General features: G+C 36.4%; 1 protein-coding gene across 1 annotated transcript; it reads left to right on the top strand.

The window, feature by feature from the left end:
* The first annotated feature begins 17,524 nt into the window (after positions 1–17,524).
* LOC112190680 (polygalacturonase) lies at positions 17,525–19,391 on the top strand. The gene is made up of 4 exons (XM_024330150.2): positions 17,525–17,971; positions 18,063–18,352; positions 18,833–19,061; positions 19,173–19,391. The coding sequence occupies exons 1-4, from the start codon at positions 17,525–17,527 to the stop codon at positions 19,389–19,391; spliced, it is 1,185 nt and encodes a 394-aa protein (XP_024185918.2).

Raw genomic sequence — 19,391 nt, 5'->3', positions numbered from 1 at the left:
CTATATAGCCATGTATTATCAAATTATGCGAGTGAAATTGTGTCGTATATTTGTGCATGATAATGTGTACACATCAATCCTCTTATATTTCGATCAAGCTACTAACTAATGACAAATTAAGCAAAGGTACGTTCGTATAGTTCGCAGTACAAGTAAATAACTTGATGACGAAGCTAATGCTAGTATATATATAAAGTGATTTAGTTTGGTCCATATACAATGTCAAATCATGTACCGAAAGAAAGGACGTGTATGACTTTAGAAGAAACACAAACTTAGCTATATATATTAAGGTACGGATTTACCATTTTTTCCCACTTTCCGATCATATTTTCACATCTTAACCGTTCAATTTTTAGTTCCTAATGTATAGATCATCTCTACAAAATTTCAGCCAATTTGGTGATCGTTAAGGTATCCACAACTACAATTTACACAAACGGACCGAATCTGTCGAACCGGAACCATTCGTATTTATAATGGTAAATTGCAGTTTTGGATGCCTTAACGATCACCAAATTGGCTGAAATTTTGCAGAGATGATCTATACATTAAAACTTAAAAACTGAACGGTTAAGATGTAAAAATATGATCGGAAAGTAGAGAAAAACTGGAAATCCGCACAGAAGCAAAAAGTGCGGACGTCCGCACCCAAGAAGGGCTGTATATATTAATACTGCTTCTTGCAAATGAAGTTATAATCAAGCATATCACTGCGTCGAGTTACTATATACTGTACGTAGAAGCTTTCCGTGACTAGGGAGAACCTAATTAATTGGTTAACCACATGGGTATTTCTTCAATTGCCAAACTAAGTAGGAAAAGGTGCATAAATACGTCAATAGTGATTAACTTAATTTCCAAGTGTCATGTGTTTTATTAAGTCAACAGGTACGTTACTTGTTTGAATTAGGGTTCAGACCAGAAAAGGTATTGGATGGTTATAACTTAAACAAAGTGGCTTTCCAACCCAGTCAACATTGTCAAATTAATCAATATGTATGCACCCAATACACTCTTACTTCATCGTAAAAAGGATCGTCAAATTCTGTTTTTAATCTTTAATTCACCAATTAAGCATGGAATTATGCTCTTCCGATCCAGGCCAAGAAGTTCACAATTGGGGGCCGCTCTATCCAAAAGCCCAATTATACATGCATAGCTCTCGAGTCTTGACATCATATTATCAAGCCAGGAAAACAAAAGGTCAAAAAATATGGAGGGTGGAGAATCATGTTAGGGTTGCCTTTGATAGGCGTTCGATTTCTCTAATGTATTATAAAAGAAAATTAAAATATTCAATCTTCTCATTCTTTACTAAATTTGTTTTCTAAATAACGCACGTATTACTAAATAAAACTATCATACAATATTGTATCATCTGACTAACATAAACGATAAATTTTACAATCGATATCATGAGTAAGTAACAAATCCTTGTTGTTTGAAAAGTCAATGTGTCATCGTGGGCTCGCTCCACCTTGAAATCCTTCACTTATTATAGCTCATTCATTTTGCCAACATAATAGGCCCAAATTAGTCACCATGACACAAAGAATAATTAAGCACTCACAGAAGCCTAAACTATTGTTTAACTGACGCTTTTAACTATGGCTTTGAATAAATATGCTACCCTCGGTGCGATCTACCACAAAAAATAGTTTGACAAAGCTCCGAGAAAACAGCAGAGCCTTAGGGTTGGAAATCGCAAAGGAAAAGTCGCATCCTGTCCGGCGGCTCCCCCGCGTCGATAGTGGTTCACTGCCTCATCGACGAGCGGCGGGTGTTGCCGCCCTCTCAGTCTTGCGTTCTATCAGACGAATTGGGGCGTGGACAATCCTTCACTCTTCTCAGGCGGCAGCGCTAGCGTGGATGATGGGTATTGGGCGATCGACGGCAACGCAGGTGTGGAGCAAGTGGCCAGTGGCCAGATCGAGGCGGCGGTATGCCGTGGATTGTATGGCGCTGGGTACTTCTCTGCGTTGGGACGTTCGGCGGAGTTTGCAGCGGTGGTTTCAAGCTCTTCAGCTGAAGGACACAGACTATTGGAGTGCTATCACTCTGAGGTGGCAAGGTTCTATGATCTCCGATATGATTCTCGGTGGTTTGGGTTGGTGGAGATCTAGGTTTACCCCTGGATCTAGCCGAAAACACTTAGGAGTTTTGACGTGGCTTGCCGCGTGGTTTGGGTTTCTTTGGCAAGGTGAGCTCGAAAGGTTTTCCTTGTGGTGGGCGTCTGCCGGCGAGCCTCCTGGGGAGAAGGAAGAGGAGTATGGCGGTTGTTTTTTCATTTTGTTTAAAGTTGTGTTTTTAGTTAGTGCTTTGGTTAGGTTTTCTTGGTCATTAGCATGTCCTTACTCTTTTGAGCTAGGGTTGGGTCAAATGGAGGTGCCATGGATGTGGTGTCATTTCTGGGGACGAAGTGGTTTATTGTTGGTGTTATCTTATGGTCGATGTGTTGACGAGCGATCCTTGCACGTGGTCTGGTATCTTTGGGACACGGTGTGAAAGAGGACGTTGGTTGTTTTAGCGGTTGTCTATGAGGTGGTATCGATATTCTCGGAATTCTCGGTAGCCCGAGTCGTTGGGTGGTATAGGTGGTTAGGGGTTGGGCCCTTTTGGCTCATGGAAGTCATTTATAGTGACGGACCCGTAACTGGTTTAGGTTTTAGGGAGGAGAGTGGGGAATTCTTGTCCACCACCGGTCATTCCCGTGTTATGTAATTTTATTTCATTCAATAAAGGATCCTTTTCACACAAAAAAAAAAAAAAAAAAAAAAAAAAAAAACTATGGCTTTGAATAATTATATGCTAGCCTCATACCCGTGCACCTGCAAGGACTCACAAAGTCACATAAAAGAATTAAGGGGTGAGTAATTTTGGTTTATCAATTTTTCCACTTGTTTGGATGTGAAAATTTGAAATGAATGCAGTTATCTATCCTAAACTCCCCCGACTACCCACGTCTCTCTTTCATAATTATCTCTTTATTTATTTATTTTTGTTTATTTCTTTTACTTATTACTATAATAACCCTTGCATTTATTCGTTTCAATTAACTCTATAGAGGTAATTAAGGTAATTCAAAATTTGGTAGAACTATGAGGGCTTCGCTTTATAGTAACTAAGTCTTCTTGCACACGCTATGCCCGTAAGAAAAGGTCGTGCTCGCGCGTGCACTCATTATGTTACGTTATTAATAAACAGCTATTTATTTATCAATGTCTATAGTTTCATTGGGTGCAATATCTTTTTGTGTTGTTTTTCTATATTAATCCACGCCACACTATTGTTCAAAATGACATTGTATAATAACACCTTTGTTTTATGATTTTCTGAATCTTTTTTTTTCCTTACTTTATTACTACCAATAATCATATAGGAGATTTGGTTGAAAACAGATTATAACAAACTGTTCAATCATGCTTCCTTCTACGTCATCATCTTTCATGTCCATCTTTTGTTTAAATCTTGATTGATCAATCCCAATCCAAATTGTGCATAAAAATTGATTAACTGTTTAACAACTCGAAATGGATTCAGCTTTCAACTCCTAAACATTTTTCCATTCCAAGATCACTCACTCACTCACTCACTCTCTCTCTCTCTCTCTCTCTCTCTCTCTCTCTCTCTCTCTCTCTCTCTCTCTCTCTCTCTCTCTCTCTCTCTCTCTCTCTCAATAAACGGAGAGTGTGACCGAGTGGGGATCGATGTTTTGATGGTCGTTTCTCAACTTGTGTTGCGACGGCGCGGCTTAGACCTTGACAAGCTTGCAAGCTTATGCTGGGCCTGCATCTTCTGATCATTTGGAGCCTCTGGCAGTGGCAAACTAGTGGTATTGGCGTTCTATTCCCTTGATCGACGGCGGCGGTTGGCAAGATAGCGTGAGGTGGGGCTTTGATGAGCTCGTTTTGGATCCGAGTTTTCTTATCTCGTATGGGTGCTTCGGAACCATGTGGGGAAGAGGCGTTTTGGGGGAGGTGGTGCTTCTTGTCGGCGTGATGGCGATGATGGCGGAGTGGATGGTCGTTCGATGTCTACTTGTGGTGGTGGCTAGGGTCTCATAAACGTGGTGGCTGCTGCAGCTTGGAGTTTGGCTAGGGTTTTAGTGCTCTTGGGCTTGGGCTTTGCTTTGGGCCCAATTTTATTATTTGTTTGTTATTTTATTTTGTGTAATAATGCTCCATCTTTTACTGGTGGGTGTAGTGGGCCTTGGCCCTATATACCTTGTTTCTTTGGGTTGTTACAATGTGTCCAAGAGTCAATATTGATGTACACCAAGAACGTCTTAGGTAGATATACTAGTTTTTTGGTGCTGTAGCTTCTCATTGATCAAGGCGGAGTAGTCTACGCTAGTAGTCATTTTTAATATGCAGTTAGTGCACTACTTGAGCAACGAATGTAATGAGTGGTCTTCAGATCTTCTAGCCTGACATTGTACAGTCGTATGATCTTTTCGATTACAGGAATATATCTTCTTTTCTCCTAAAAAAAAAACTCTCAACTCCTAAACAAAAAAAGAAATGGCCAAACTAAAAAACAGAGGTCCTAGCTAGATTTCTAGATTTCATGCAGTACCAAAATCATGTCCTTCATGTCACTTCAATTATGCATCAGTTTCTTTACGATGGGAGAATTGCAACAATATGCATGCTAGAGCTTGCCATTTATGTCTCAACCCATGCCTTTATCTTCACCTTCCTAATGTCAAATGGTCGCTACCTCCTAGTGGTAGGGTGAGACTAAGTGTCGTCAGATTAATCTTCCGGCAGCAACATAGTAGGAAAGCTATGCGTATGGTAATTATGCTACGTTGTAATCGGGTTACATATCGAATTATCTTTCTGTTATGTGACTGCTATTTCAAAGCAAATAGAGTCGCCAGTAGAGCATTCTTTGCTAGTTGGTGCCTAGTTGAATACAATTATTTGGTAGAGACTCATGATAGTATTTCAGGACATTCTCTAGATGCTTATTGTAATCAGGGGTTTAGGCTCAATGTCCCCCCTTGTATTTGACAGTTTCATTAATTAAGGCTTGAGGACAGCTGCACTAGCCCTTTATTCAAAAAAAAAAAAATATCAAGTCCACAAAACTATAAAATGCAAGGAAAACAGTTATGATTGAAATTCTTGTAAAGAGAACTTGTCAAAAAGAAAAAAAAGAAGAAGAAGAGGAGGGAGAGTGACCAAGAAAATAACAAAATCTAAGGGTATATTATCTTTCCATCTCGGCCAGTAAAGATATCTTGTAAAACAAAACAGAAACTGAATTTGCACTCTTGTAAATTGATTGATAATTCTTTTCTCGATAAGAACTGATTATGTGGAGGAACAAAGTATAGAACCTGAGTCATTGACTAAACACATTTCCAAGGCAATTCGTCAACTACAATAATTAGGTCAAGAAACAAACAACTAATCTAAGCATACGTAAAAGAGTAGAAAACATTGACAAATGTATAAGAATTTAATGCTAAGAAAATATGTGAATGCTAAAATTAAAAAGCAAAGGCAACTATAGAAGAAGGAAAATGATTTGTGGTCTCAATCTTAGGTGTCATGCCATGTCATTTACATACATTACCTATTTGTCAAATCATGCCATGTAACTATTGAGAAAAAGACAATTTTATCATTCTACAATCTAATTACTCTAAATTATTTTGGCTTTCTTCTAAAAAAAAAAAAAATTGGCTTTCTTACATTTTTTTTTTGGGTGCGGCTATTGCCACCCTACTATTTTCTTTGTTCACCCTACTTGATCATTTCACCCTACATTTTAATTTCAATTATTAAATTTACTTATTTAACCCATTTTCCTTTCCAACAATATCCTTATATGACATATCCAATTAAAAAATAAATGTTTTTAACTAAAATATCTCATTTAATTTATAATCATAAAAAGATTAAAATTTATTAAAATTTCCTAATAAAATCATAATCTGATTTACTCTTATTTTTAAATTTTTTTCTTTCAATTTCAACATTCTCTATTTCAATCCATGTAAAAATTTACAACTAATTTTTTTTTTCTTTGTGTTTTAAATTTTTACTTTTGGTGTTCACAAGGAATATTGCAAAGATTTTGATGAAATTAAGAATAATAGTTTTGTGTATTGAATAACGAATTAACAATGAATAAGCAACAAAAAGACAAAAAGATAGTAATAAATTCAAATTTGGGTGGAGAAGATAAAGATTAATGTTATCCAATGAGAAATTAAGTAGTCTTTGTATTTAATTAATTACTTATATATTTATTTATTGTCTTACATATTTAGATTTTAGAAAATTAGTGTACTTATCAGTCATTTTGCACTTGGGTAATATAGTCTTTCAATAATTCAAATGTTTGTAGGGTGAACTAAGAAAATGGTAGGGTGACAATAGCCGTACCTTTTTTTTTTCATTACACCTATGCTTAGATTTAAGAGTGGTTCTAGTTAGACCTCTTAATTTACTTTTTGGACCTCTCTTATTTTTTATAAAATTTTAAGCACAATTTTACCCCTTAAGCTTAAACAAAATTTAAAAAAAATGTTGCAACTCTGTACTTGAGAAGTCTATGTTCATTCATTCCAAATGCTCCACCTACTACAGTTATAATTGATCACTCTCCCTAATCCCCAGAAACTCAAAACAATCTTAGTTTCTCATATTCAAACCAACCAAGGCCTTTTCCTTGTTCTTATTCAATTTCTCACACGGCCTATGAGTTTCACAAACTCAGGTCAAAGGGCCCCTCACTTATCTATGACCACTGCGGCACTACCATCGGAATTCACTTCTAATAGAAATTCTCCCCATCAAGGTGTTAACCCACCAAATCGCAGCCGCTTCACAGCAAGTCTTGGCTAGCCAATCAAATGGTGGAGATGAATATATATGTGTTTGTGGAGATTTTAATCTCAATCATAATTTCTCTTTTAATTTGAAAACATGAATTCGGTCAGTGAGAACATTATCAAAAAACTTATATTGATTGTAAGTCTAGTTTCATATTTGAAAGACCCTAAACCCAATTAAAAAATTACACATGTCGATCAAGAAATATGATGGACATTTTAAAGATGGTTTACAACAAATAAGGTTAAGAGTCCTAGCATCTGTTGATTAGACTTGCAGAAGACCATGCAATGAAGAGATAGGTTGGAGATGATGATCGAGATAGTCAATTTCCAGAGTCAGTTGAAGGAAAACGGAAAAATGTTAAAAATAAGAATGAGGGTAAATTAGAAAGTTTGATGAAAAAAAATTGAGAGGGAGGTTTAAAGAGCAAATTGGGAGGTCTGAATAGAATCACCCTAGATTTAAACAACAATTTTTTTTTCTTCAGTCAAGAATAGAAAAAATTTCATGCAATTCAGTAAATAGATTTGCACGTACATTCGATTAATAGATTTGTATAACACATGTATATGAATTCAACCTTTGTTGGCATCCTGTAAATTTTGAAAATATAATGTGAAAAATACATATTCATATGATTGTATATATTCTTTTGTTCATTTTTTTTTTTGAAATGATTTGATTTTATTAGATATCAAAGCCATGAAAACAGGCCAGAGTCTAACAGAACTTACATACGAAGAGCCAGAATTTAACCGGGCGTCCTATCTAAGTCACACCTAAACTCATTAAAGCTAAAATGGTCGCTCGCTGAAACAACAAGCCAACAAACTAAGCAAAAAGTAATCTCACTTCCTAAGGCAAAATCAATTCATCTAGTCTAATCTGCCAGCACTCAATTGTGGTACACATATCAACTAGAAACATCTTAGAAAATATATAGAAATCACTCCCACTTGAGAAGTCTTGATGTTCAAAATGTCTTGAAATTTTGTACCTTAAGCAAGCACTTGCTCTTTCCCCTTAGGGTTAGAGTTAGTGCTTGTTTCAGGCTCATCAGCAGCTAACAACCTTGGCATCAGGTTGGTCTTTTTGCTCTTTGTCTTTTCTTGTTCTCCATCCTTTGTTCTTCCTTTTCCTGCTGTTCCATATGGCAGTTTGTTCACACTTCCAACAGGACGTCCTCTCTTTCTCTTAGGTTGATCATTATTGTTCGGAGGTCCCTCCAACAAGCCCATAGTCATTGCATCCAAATTTTTCTTTCCAATAGCAAGACTTAAACGCAATTTTTTTAGAGAGATAATTACCTCATCATGTTCCCTACTACCGCGTTGTCCTGTGATTGGATCTTCATTGAGTCTTGGTTCACTCAATTCTCTAATCTGCACTTGTCTTCGATGTCGACGCATGGCCATCACAGATTGAGGTAGGATAGCTTCGGGTATGCTATTAGGTATTTGAGCCTTGAAAATCAGAGTTTGATTGTTTACTATTACCCTATTGACATTAGGGTTTTCCTGTCCCTGTAACATAGCTAAAGCCGTGGGTTGCTCCACCGTGCCAACAGGTATGTCACGGTCTTCTTCCAGATCCGGCCCTGAACAAGGGAGGCCAACATGGGTAACGAGGCCGCAGGTGCCACACCTGCCAAACAGCTTGTCATATCGAAACTGCACCATGAACTGGACTTCATCTTCCACCTTGAAACGTCGACGAAACAGGAGAGGTTTGACATAATCGATCTCAACCCTGATGCGCAAAACTCGAGTCCGAAAGGTGGGGCGATCAAATTCCATGAACTCGCCTAGGGTACTCCCAATCAGTCGCATAATCCGTTCAGATCTGAAGGCCGGTGGCACTCCTTGCAGTGTCATCCAATATGATGATTTCTTCAGTGGGATCTCCCTTGCCGGATTGACACCGTCATACGGTGCTAAAGCTATAGGAGCCCAGTTGTATCCCCATGGTCCTCCTTTCCAAACCCTATTCACATCCGAAGGATCTGTAAAAGTGAACAAGACCCTATCATCTTCTCCGAGTTCTTCAACATTCAGTCTGCCATTGATTCTCCATGCAAATAGAAACAGGCCAAGGAAAGAGCGACGAGAATATTCCAGTGCCGTGAGCAGCTTCCCTACCATGAATGCTTCAGGTTGTCTCAATCCTTTTGATGGACGCAAATCCACCAGTTGCTTGCCATCAGCCAGCGCTAGGGAGGAGGCCAAGCGGGCTGCCATTGCATCAATTGCCATTGACGTGAGAGAGAGGCTACACAGTCAAGAAACCCTAACCCTAGTTAAAGAGGGAGAGAGAGACGGCTACGGCTTGATTTCCTCAAAATTATTCATATATATTCTTTTGTTCATTGTTTTCTCTTTATGGGTTTAAACATTAGATCGAATTTATTATTTTTTGTTTGTCTTTCTCCTTATATTTAGATTGCAGATGTTAATTAATGGCTGCTAACATGTAATTTTTTCTTACCTCTTAATTTAGACACAAGTATTTCTCAAATTCAATTTACTAATGCTATATTTTTTTGGATGAAATTAATCAATATTTGAAAAGAAAAGTTAACGTCTATTTCTTGACACATAATTCAATATATTAATGTCATTTGGGAAGAAAAATTAAAAGAAAGAATTTAATTAAATGAAGAAAAATATTGATCAAAGAATTTGTAGACATATTTCTTAAATTAATATATAATTAATAGCTGATATTTTTTTTATCACCTAATTAAATTCATTAATGTAATTGATTCACTCCCTAACATCTAAAAGGAAATGTAAAATGGTAAAAGTGGTGTTGAAGTAGTATGATGCGGCAAGACATATTATATGGAATTGAAAATAAATTTTTATTTATTTACATGGCATGACACATAGGATTTGAGGCCAAAAATATTATGCCTTATTGAGACCCCATATCATTGCCCTGTAGAAGAATTGAATCACCCCTTTACTTCATGAGCATACATGTTTGATGTTTCTGAAAGTGACCAAGAAAGTACCTCAAAGCTTCCATCAAGGTTAGTCATGCACCAAAAAAAAAAAAACAAAACAAAAGAAACCAAAAGAAAAAAGAATACAGTAGATTAAAGTAAATTATCACCCATATTTGGAATTGCAGATTTCATTCATCAATAACAAAAGAAAAGACAACAATAAGAGGAAACCTTTTAATCAAATTATAAGCATTAGTATCATATATAGGGGAGCTAATCTTCTCGTAGAGCTTGCTCTATGGTTTCCTCTGGCAGTAAGAATACTTATTATGATTCTTCCCATTTTGCATCAAGATGTTGATTTTTTTTTTCACCGCACCTCGGTCCATGGGTCCATGATTAGAGGCTCATAGCACTGGAAGTTCTATAGGCTTCGGTGTGTGGGATCCTTTGTATTTGAAAGCCACAAAAAGTACTGATTCACTATTTCAACAAAAAGATTAAGTTTCAAAATCACTGAAACAACCAAAGTAAACAGAAACATAGAAATCAATCAAATCAGTACTCCAAAAACTAATAATCCAACTCTTAAATTACAACAAACAATTGAACAGTTGAAAACTATAAAAGGAAGAAGAAAAAGAGGGGGAAAAAAACAACACCAATATCAGTTGAGAAGCAGTTGAATGTAGAAGAAAAAGAAAAGTCAATACCTGGAATCTAAGAGATTTAATGTGAAAATTCCTCATGTTTTTCAAGATCCCTTAAAGCATAGAGAAAGAAAAAACCAATTAGATAGGAAATCCAAAAATCAATGGAAAAAGAAACCCTATCATCATCCAACAAACAATAAGGCTCACACCGAATAAGGATTCTCATACCCGAATTTGATATTCCTCCATTGCTCTTTCTAGGTTTGATTTCCCTTGTTGTCTACTTCTCGATGCGAATAGTGGTGAAACCATCTCTACTCCAAAACTACCACGATTTGGAATTCTTTGAGATCGTGCGTGTGACAGTTTTTCATATTGACGAAGCAGTTTTTCCTCTCTTTCTCTCATTGTAGGTGAGATGGTAGTGTTTCGTAGGGTTTTACGGTCATGCCTATTGAAACTATTATTTTCATGCCTTTGAGATTTTTTCATTACCTTGGTTTTTTGGACAATTGAAAATTTGGTGAAGTCTTTGACACCAAAAGAGAGTCTGGCTTTATAGTAGTAGAGAACTAGAGATAGATATAAGCAGGTGCATGTCCTTGCTGACTTGTTGTTACTATCTGTTGTTATATTTTAATATTTTATTTATTATTGAAATTAAATTTGGGTGAATTTATTTTGTGTTTAAAATCTGAATTTATTTGTGTTTTTAAATTCAAAATTTATTTTGAATTTTATTTTGTAACTCATGGTGTTTTATTTTGATTTATTTTGGGTTTTAATTCTTGTAACCTATGGCTTTTGGTTACTACCCTATTAATGGTAGGGAGTGTCCTAAGAGCCTATAAATAGCACCATTTGTTGCATGCTCAAACAGATCATTGCTTTTACGTAATATTATTACTAAACACTACTATTCGCCCATCAATTTTCTTTCCAAAATCCCCCAAAGTGTCTTGTGTGTTTTTTGGCTAAAGAATGGTGTTCTTTTGGTGGAGCTTTGAGTTCCTCCAATTTGTACAGATTGGTGTGAGCCACACAACTTGTTGTTGGGCTGTTGTATCCTGGAGGGGACGTACAAGTCAAGAGATTTCTGGTGCACCGGCATTGTTCCGCAGAGGGCTTGAATCTCCTTAAAGAGAGCGAGATACCCGCGCCTCAGCCTTTTGTCAACGAGTTTCTCATATAGAAATTATAATTTTATTGTAATTTCACCAACAATTTTAAGGAGATTCAACAACATGGAGCATGCATAAGAGAAACCGTTCGACAATATAGGAAATCTCAACTTGAGAAAGATGAGTATAACTATTTTTTTTTTATCTCTTGACTTATTTCTCATATAATGTTTATGATTATAATGAACTACTCATTGTTATTCAAAGAAATATTGAGAAGTTTGGTAGATTAACTTGGAGAGAGTTCCAAAAATCCATGCGTCACAAACAAAAGAAGATTTTCTTGGAGACCTTGATCACTCACTTCTGCGTTGAGGAGGAAGGAAGATGTCAAGATGTTCTTATGCAATATACAAACAATGACATCTCCAAGGTAAATTTAGCATCCTCCAATAATAATATGCCCAATGGTCATTTTCATAAAAATTCTCTTATGCAGCCAAAGAAGAAAAATATGAAAAAAGTTGGTAAGCCTCACCAACAGAATAAAGGCAAACCAAGCTATGTGAATAAGAACCAATATCCTCCTTCAGAAAATAAGCAACAATATACTTGTTGTTATGTTTGTGGCAAAAGTGGGCATATTGCTCGAAATTGCAATTATCGAAAACGTGAGGTTGTTCCTCAAGCTCACGTCACTGAAGAACCATATGTGGCAATGATAACTGATGTAAATATGGTTCAAAGTGTTGAAGGATGGTGGACAGATTGTGGTGCTAATAGGCATATCTGCTATGATAAAGATTGGTTCAAGAAATACACTCCTTTTAAGGAGCCCAAAACAGTTATGCTTGGAGATTCACATACTACTCATGTGCTTGGAACTACTGAGGTGGAACTCAAATTTACTTCTGGTAGGGTGCTAACTTTGAAAGATGTGTTGCATACACCCTCCATGAGAAAAAATTTGATGTCTAGTTATCTTCTTAATAAGGCTGGTTTTAAACAAACTATGGAATCTGACCAATATGTGATCACCAAAAAAGGTGTATTTGTGGGCAAAGGTTATGCTTGTGATGGCATGTTCAAATTGAATGTTGAGAATAATAATAAAGCATCTACTTCAGTTTATATGCTCTCTTCTTTGAATTTTTGGCATGCACGTTTATGTCATATAAATAGTAGATATGTGGGAATCATGAGTAGCTTGGGTTTAATTCCTTCAGTGCAAAAATATTTTGAAAAATGTAAGACTTGCAGTAAAGCAAAAATTACTAGAAGGCCTCACAAAAATGTTGAAAGGAATACCGAGCTATATATTGGAATTAATTCATACAGACTTGTGTGAATTTGAGGGAATTTTAACTCGTGGAGGTAACAGATATTTTATCACTTTTATTGATGATTGTTCTAAATATGCTCATGTCTATTTGTTGAAAAATAAAAGTGATGCTTTTGCCAAATTTAAAGAGTTCCTCCTTGAGGTTGAAAATCAATTCGGTAGAAAAATTAAAAGACTCCGAAGTGATAGAGGGAGAGAATATGATTCTTCTGAATTCAATTCTTTTGTTCAATCTTTAGGAGTGATTCATGAAGTTACTCCACCTTATTCACCTGCATCTAATGGGGTGGCAGAAAGAAAAAATAGAACTTTGATTGAGTTAACAAATGTCATGTTGATTGATTCAGGTGCTCCCTCTAATCTTTGGGGTGAAGCAGTTTTAACTGCTTGTTATGTGTTGAATAGAGTGCCACATAAAAATACAAAAATTACACCATTTGAGGTGTGGAAGGGGCATAAACCAAATTTGGGTTATCTTAGAGTTTGGGGTTGTCTAGCCTTTGTGAGGTTAACTGACCCTAAAAGACCAAAATTGGGTGCTAGAGCTACTACTTGTGTTTTCTTTGGATATGCTTTATATAGTACAGCCTATAGATTTCTTGATGTTGAAAATCATGTTGTGATTGAATCTGATGATGCAATTTTTCATGAAGAAAAATTTCCTTTTAAATCAAAAAAATAGTGGGGATCAAGAATCTAGAGAAAATATTTTTTCACAACCTAGTTCTTCTTCTTCTAATTTGCCTATACTAGAAACTAATGAAAATGAACCTAGAAGAAGTAAGAGAGTTAGAGTTGAAAAAGATTTTGGCCCTGACTATTATGTTTATAATATTGAGGAAAATCCTATTTCTTTACATGAAGCTTTATCATCACCAGATGCAATTTTCTGGAAAGAGGCTGTGAATGATGAAATGGAGTCTCTAATTTCTAATAATACTTGGAAATTAGTAGATTTACCAACAGATTTTAAAACCATTGGGTGTAAATGGGTCCTTAGAAAAAAGCTCAAACCGGATGGAAGTGTAGACAAATATAAAGCTAGACTTGTTGCTAAAAGCTTTAAGCAAAAACGTGATCTAGACTTTTTTGATACTTTTTCTCCGGTTACAAGAATTACATCCATTAGATTATTGATTGCTATTGCTGCAATTCATGATTTGATTATTCATCAAATGGATGTGAAAACAGCTTTTCTAAATGGTGATTTAGATGAAGAGATCTATATGGACCAACCAGAAGGTTTTATAGAACCTGGTCAAGAGCATAAGGTATATAAGTTATCTAAATCCCTTTATGGTTTAAAGCAGGCTCCTAAACAGTGGCATGAAAAATTTGATTCTTACATGATTGAAAATGGTTATAAATCAAATGAATGTGACAAAAGCATATACTATAAATCTTGGAAAAATTCACATGTTATTATTAGCCTCTATGTGGATGATCTCTTAATTTTTGGCTCAAATTTGCATGTAATTGTTGAGACAAAAACTATGCTTAAGAGCAATTTTGATATGAAAGATCTTGGTGAGGCTAATGTTATTTTGGGCATGAAAATAACAAAAACATGTGATGGTATTTTTCTTGATCAGTCACATTATATTGAGAAGATTTTGAAGAAATATGATTATGTTAGCCACAAGCATGTGTCTACTCCTTTTAATTCTAGTGTTCACTTGTTTCCTGTTGAAAGTGAAAATGATGTGATTAATCAAAAGGAATATGCTAGTATAATTGGCAGTTTGCGCTATGCAACTGACTGCACTAGACCTGACATTGCATATGCAGTTGGAGTACTTAGCAGGTTCACAAGTAAACCAGGTAAAGAACATTGGCATGCAATTGAGCGTGTTGTGAAATATTTGCTTGGTACTAAAAATTATGGATTATTTTATAAAAAATATCCTGCTGTACTTGAAGGCTTTTGTGATGTCGATTGGAATACTCTGTCAGGTGATTCTCGCTCTACCACTGGTTATATTTTTACATTAGGTGGTTGTGCTATTTGTTGGAAATCAAAGAAGCAAACAATAATATCTAATTCAACCATGGAAGCTGAACTTATTGCTCTAGCTTCAGCAAGTGAAGAAGCAAATTGGTTGAGAGATTTATTGCATGAAATTCCCTTATGGGAAAAACCTATACCACGTATATTGATTCATTGTGATAGCACTGCAGCTATTGGTAGAGTAAATAACCGTTATTATAACGGTAAATCCAGACCTATAAGAAGAAAACACAGTACTGTGAGATCATATTTGAGTGATGGAATTATTAATGTGAATTATGTTAAGTCATGTGATAATCTTGTAGATCCTTTAACTAAGGGATTGGCAAGGGATAAGGTCTGGAGTACATTGAGGATGGGATTGAAGCCCATATCGTCATGAGCCACATATGAGGACACCCAACCAGGTGATTAGAGATCCTAAAACCTGGTTTCAATGGGAAAAACGAATCATAAGGTGGCCGTAAGAAAAATGCACTATATTTTCTTACTCATCCCTATGATGTAAGTGCATTAATCTTGTAATGTATATGAAGGTTAAGTTTACTTAAAACTCTTAATAAAATCTGTAGCTTATATGAGTGGGATGTTATAGTTACAAGAGCATCCTTGACGGATTTTACCTATATGAGTGTGAGAGTGAGGCCGCTCTCTATGAGAATTGGGCTTATTCTTGAAATATACTCATGAAAACCGGGATAGGCACAAGGCCGTAACGTGCTGGCTAATAAAGCTCGTATTAACACCTGAATTATTATGTGTGAGCAGTAGTTCTTATTTTCCCTTAAGCAGTTGTAGTTCAAGTTTGAGACCACTATCAACTCTGGAGTAGGGATTGCTGGTTCACTAAGTGAAGGTTCAATGCAGAGCACACCTTCATGATGCATAATGGTTTGTCTTTGGCCGGTAACTTTGGTTTATATTTGTTTTTAAAATATTAAAATGAGTGGGGGAATGTTGTTACATTTTAATATTTTATTTATTATTGAAATTAATTAAATTTGGGTGAATTTATTTTGTGTTTAAAATCTGAATTTATTTGTGCGTTTAAATTCAGAATTTATTTTGAATTTTATTTTGTAACTCATGGTGTTTTATTTTGATTTATTTTGGGTTTTAATTCTTGTAACCTATGGCTTTTGGTTACTACCCTATTAATGATAAGGAGTGTCCTAAGAGCCTATAAATAGCACCATTTGTTGCATGCTCAAACAGATCATTGCTTTTACGTAATATTGTTACTAAACACTACTATTCGCCCATTAATTTTCTTTCCAAAATCCCCCAAAGTGTCTTGTGTGTTTTTTGGCCAAAGAAAGGTGTTCTTTTGGTGGAGTTTTGGGTTTTTCTAATTTGTGCAGATTAGTGTGAGCCACACAACTTGTTGTTGGGCTGTTGTATCCTGGAGGGGACAAGTCAAGAGATTTCTGGTGCACCGGCATTGTTCGGCAGAGGACTTGAATCTCCTTAAAGAGAGCGAGATACCCGCGCCTCAGCCTTTTGTCAACGAGTTTCTCATATAAAAATTATAATTTTATTGTAATTTCACCAACACTACCCTTCTTCCCCTCGCCTCGATGTGATCAATTTTTTTTTTTTTTTCTGTTAATATCAGATCGACAAGGCTTCTGTTATCTGCATATATATATCAAGTTCTACGTACGGACGTTGCCAAGACCTAATTAATTAATATCTGTGATTAATTAGGCCCTATGGTACGGAACACTACAGTGACTACACTACGGACTAGACTACTATGCGCGCGTACGTACGGGTTAAAACATATACCGCTAGTTTCGCTTGCTGATCAAGATGATCGAGTTCCTAGTACTCTTTCTGGGTTGGAGATAGGCAGATAGCTAGCTAGCTAGCTAGCTAATTATAAAACTTGATAAAACATTTTTATTCTGGCATCCTAATTCCTATATACGTCTCCGTCATTAATTTTGTTAAAAATGAAAGCAAGCCCATGATAGCATTAATAGAACAGGTCCAGATCGAATATATTGGCTAGCTAGCTGTACATATGAATGTGATCGAGTCGATCCAGTGTTTTCTACTTAATCAGAAAATGTCACTCGATCCGCTGAAAGGCGATGTCGTCTCTGCAGAAATATATCTATTATTTGATGCAAATTTTTTTTTCTGACCAAAAAAGAATTTGCATCAAATATTTGAAAAAAAAATAATATTAGGAAACGGATAAATTAACATTTCATACACCAAGAAATCAAAAAATGCATGCTGTTAGAACGATCGAGATTTTTCAGCAAGGATTGATTGAGTAGACGTATAAACCGATCATATATGTGCCGGATGTGATTATTCGATCGTGAATTGTAATCCACAACAAACATTTACAGTACTACAGCTCGATCAGTACGGCCAGCCAGAATACGTATTATCGTGATCGAATATGTTCATGAGATGAGTACGTTGCATTTAAGTTAACCAATATTTTTTAATTGATCACAAAAAGTCAGTACATAATCTTTTATATATGGGACTTCATACATGTAGGTCCTTCAATAAAATTGTTTCATTGGCAAAGTTGGAAAGCTAGTAATCAATCAAAATGGCACCTAAGCTTGTATCTGTTATGTCTGTTGTTATAACTTGTTTGATAGCCTTGCCTTCGCTGTTTGAATCATCACATGCAGCTGGCGGTGCAACTTACAATGTGGTGAGCTACGGTGCGAGAGGAGATGGGAAAACAGACTCAACCAAAGCATTCCTCAGGGCATGGTCCTCGGCATGCTCCTCCGCTAGAAGCGCTACTGTTTATGTTCCTTGCGGCACCTTCTTGTTGAAACCTGTAGTTTTCAGCGGGCCATGCAGAAGTAGCAGAATTGTGTTTCAGATGGGAGCAGGAACCAGTACTACTCTAGTTGCCCCTTCCAATTACTGGGAACTTGGGAACTCCGGAAATTGGATTTTGTTCATAAAGGTCACAGGCCTCTCTATCTATGGGGGCACAGTTGATGCTCGAGGTGCTGGATTTTGGCGTTGCCGGAGATATGGCAAGAGTTGCACAGCGGGAGCCAGGGTACGTACTTGCTTAATTACTTTTAAATTAGTTAATTAGCCTGAATTGATTAGGGAATTATTATTAATTTAGTTCATTTGCATGAATGCAGTCAGTATCGATATTTTGGTGTCGTAATGTGGTGGTGAGCTGGTTGAGGTCCTTGAACAGCCAAATTATGCATATGGCAATTGACAATAGCAACAATGTGCTCGTTAAAAACGTGTGGATCAGAGCCCCAAGCGGTAGTCCTAACACAGACGGCATACACGTAGAAGCTTCGACTGGGATTACCATTATTGCCAGCACCATAATGACCGGAGATGATTGCATATCAATTGGCTCCGGCGCAAGGAACTTGTGGATTGAACGCATTGCCTGTGGCCCTGGACATGGAATAAGGTACATATATACTCTTCTTCCTAATTCATAGTTTTCTTCCATGGGCCGGCTTTAGCCCTCCCCTCTAGGAATTAGTATAATTTTTTTTTTTGGTGAAATCCTCTAAGAATTTGGCATAGCACTATAGTACATGGACTTGGAATTTAAAAATTTGTTTGTGAGCTGTGACCTATTGGTAATTTAAAATTCCAACATCATAAAATGGTTATGAGTTCGATTCTCACTAACATATGTAAGGGTTCGATAGGTTAAGAGCTAAGAGCTAAAAAAAAAAAAAAAAACTAATATTGACCCAAACAAAAATAATCTAAAAACATCTTTTCCTTTCCAGCCCTGTAAAGGCCCTAATTATATGGAATGTGTTTCAGTTTTTGAGTTTCACCTAAATTAGCCCTAATTGATAAGTTTATTAATTAAACCTCATGTTCATAATATATGATCCTCTATATAAATTGATCGAACTACAATACATGGATCCAGCATTGGTAGTCTTGGTGGTTATGTGAATGAAGATGGTGTGCAAAACGTGACGGTAACAAGTTCCGTCTTCACGAAAACGCAAAACGGTGTGCGGATCAAGTCATGGGCCAGAGCTAGCAATGCTTTCGTAAGAAACATTGTTTACCGCAATCTTATCATGAAAAATGTCGACAACCCAATCATCATCGATCAGAAATATTGCCCTGGTAACCAAGGTTGTCCTCGTCAGGTAATTAATTATTTATTAGCCCTAGCTAGGCTATTTTTCTTTTTGGGTGTCTTACTATTAATTTCTTTGTTGATTTATAATGAATGAACTTGCATGTGTGTATATATGCAGAGCTCTGGCGTTAAGATTAGCAGAGTGACATACAAGAACATAAGGGGCACATCAGGCACACAAGTAGCCATGAACTTCTACTGCAGCCCTAGTAATCCGTGCTGGGGGGTCAAGCTGCAAGATATAAGGCTCACTTATTTGAATAGGGCAGCCACTTCCTCTTGTGCCAATATCGGTGGGAGCAAAAGCGGAGTAGTCATACCAAGGAGTTGTTTCTGA

The sequence above is a fragment of the Rosa chinensis genome, chromosome 2 (assembly GCF_002994745.2).
Source record: "Rosa chinensis cultivar Old Blush chromosome 2, RchiOBHm-V2, whole genome shotgun sequence".
Lineage (NCBI taxonomy): Eukaryota > Viridiplantae > Streptophyta > Magnoliopsida > Rosales > Rosaceae > Rosa > Rosa chinensis.
This window is presented reverse-complemented; position numbering and strand designations above follow the sequence as displayed.

Bases quoted from the DNA above. Each gene is read 5' to 3' on its own strand.
- LOC112190680 (XM_024330150.2), top strand. From the start codon at position 17,525: ATGTCTGTTGTTATAACTTGTTTGATAGCCTTGCCTTCGCTGTTTGAA. The intron at 17,972-18,062 runs GTACGTACTTGC...GCATGAATGCAG, and splicing joins GTTGCACAGCGGGAGCCAGG to TCAGTATCGATATTTTGGTG. The intron at 19,062-19,172 runs GTAATTAATTAT...GTATATATGCAG, and splicing joins ACCAAGGTTGTCCTCGTCAG to AGCTCTGGCGTTAAGATTAG.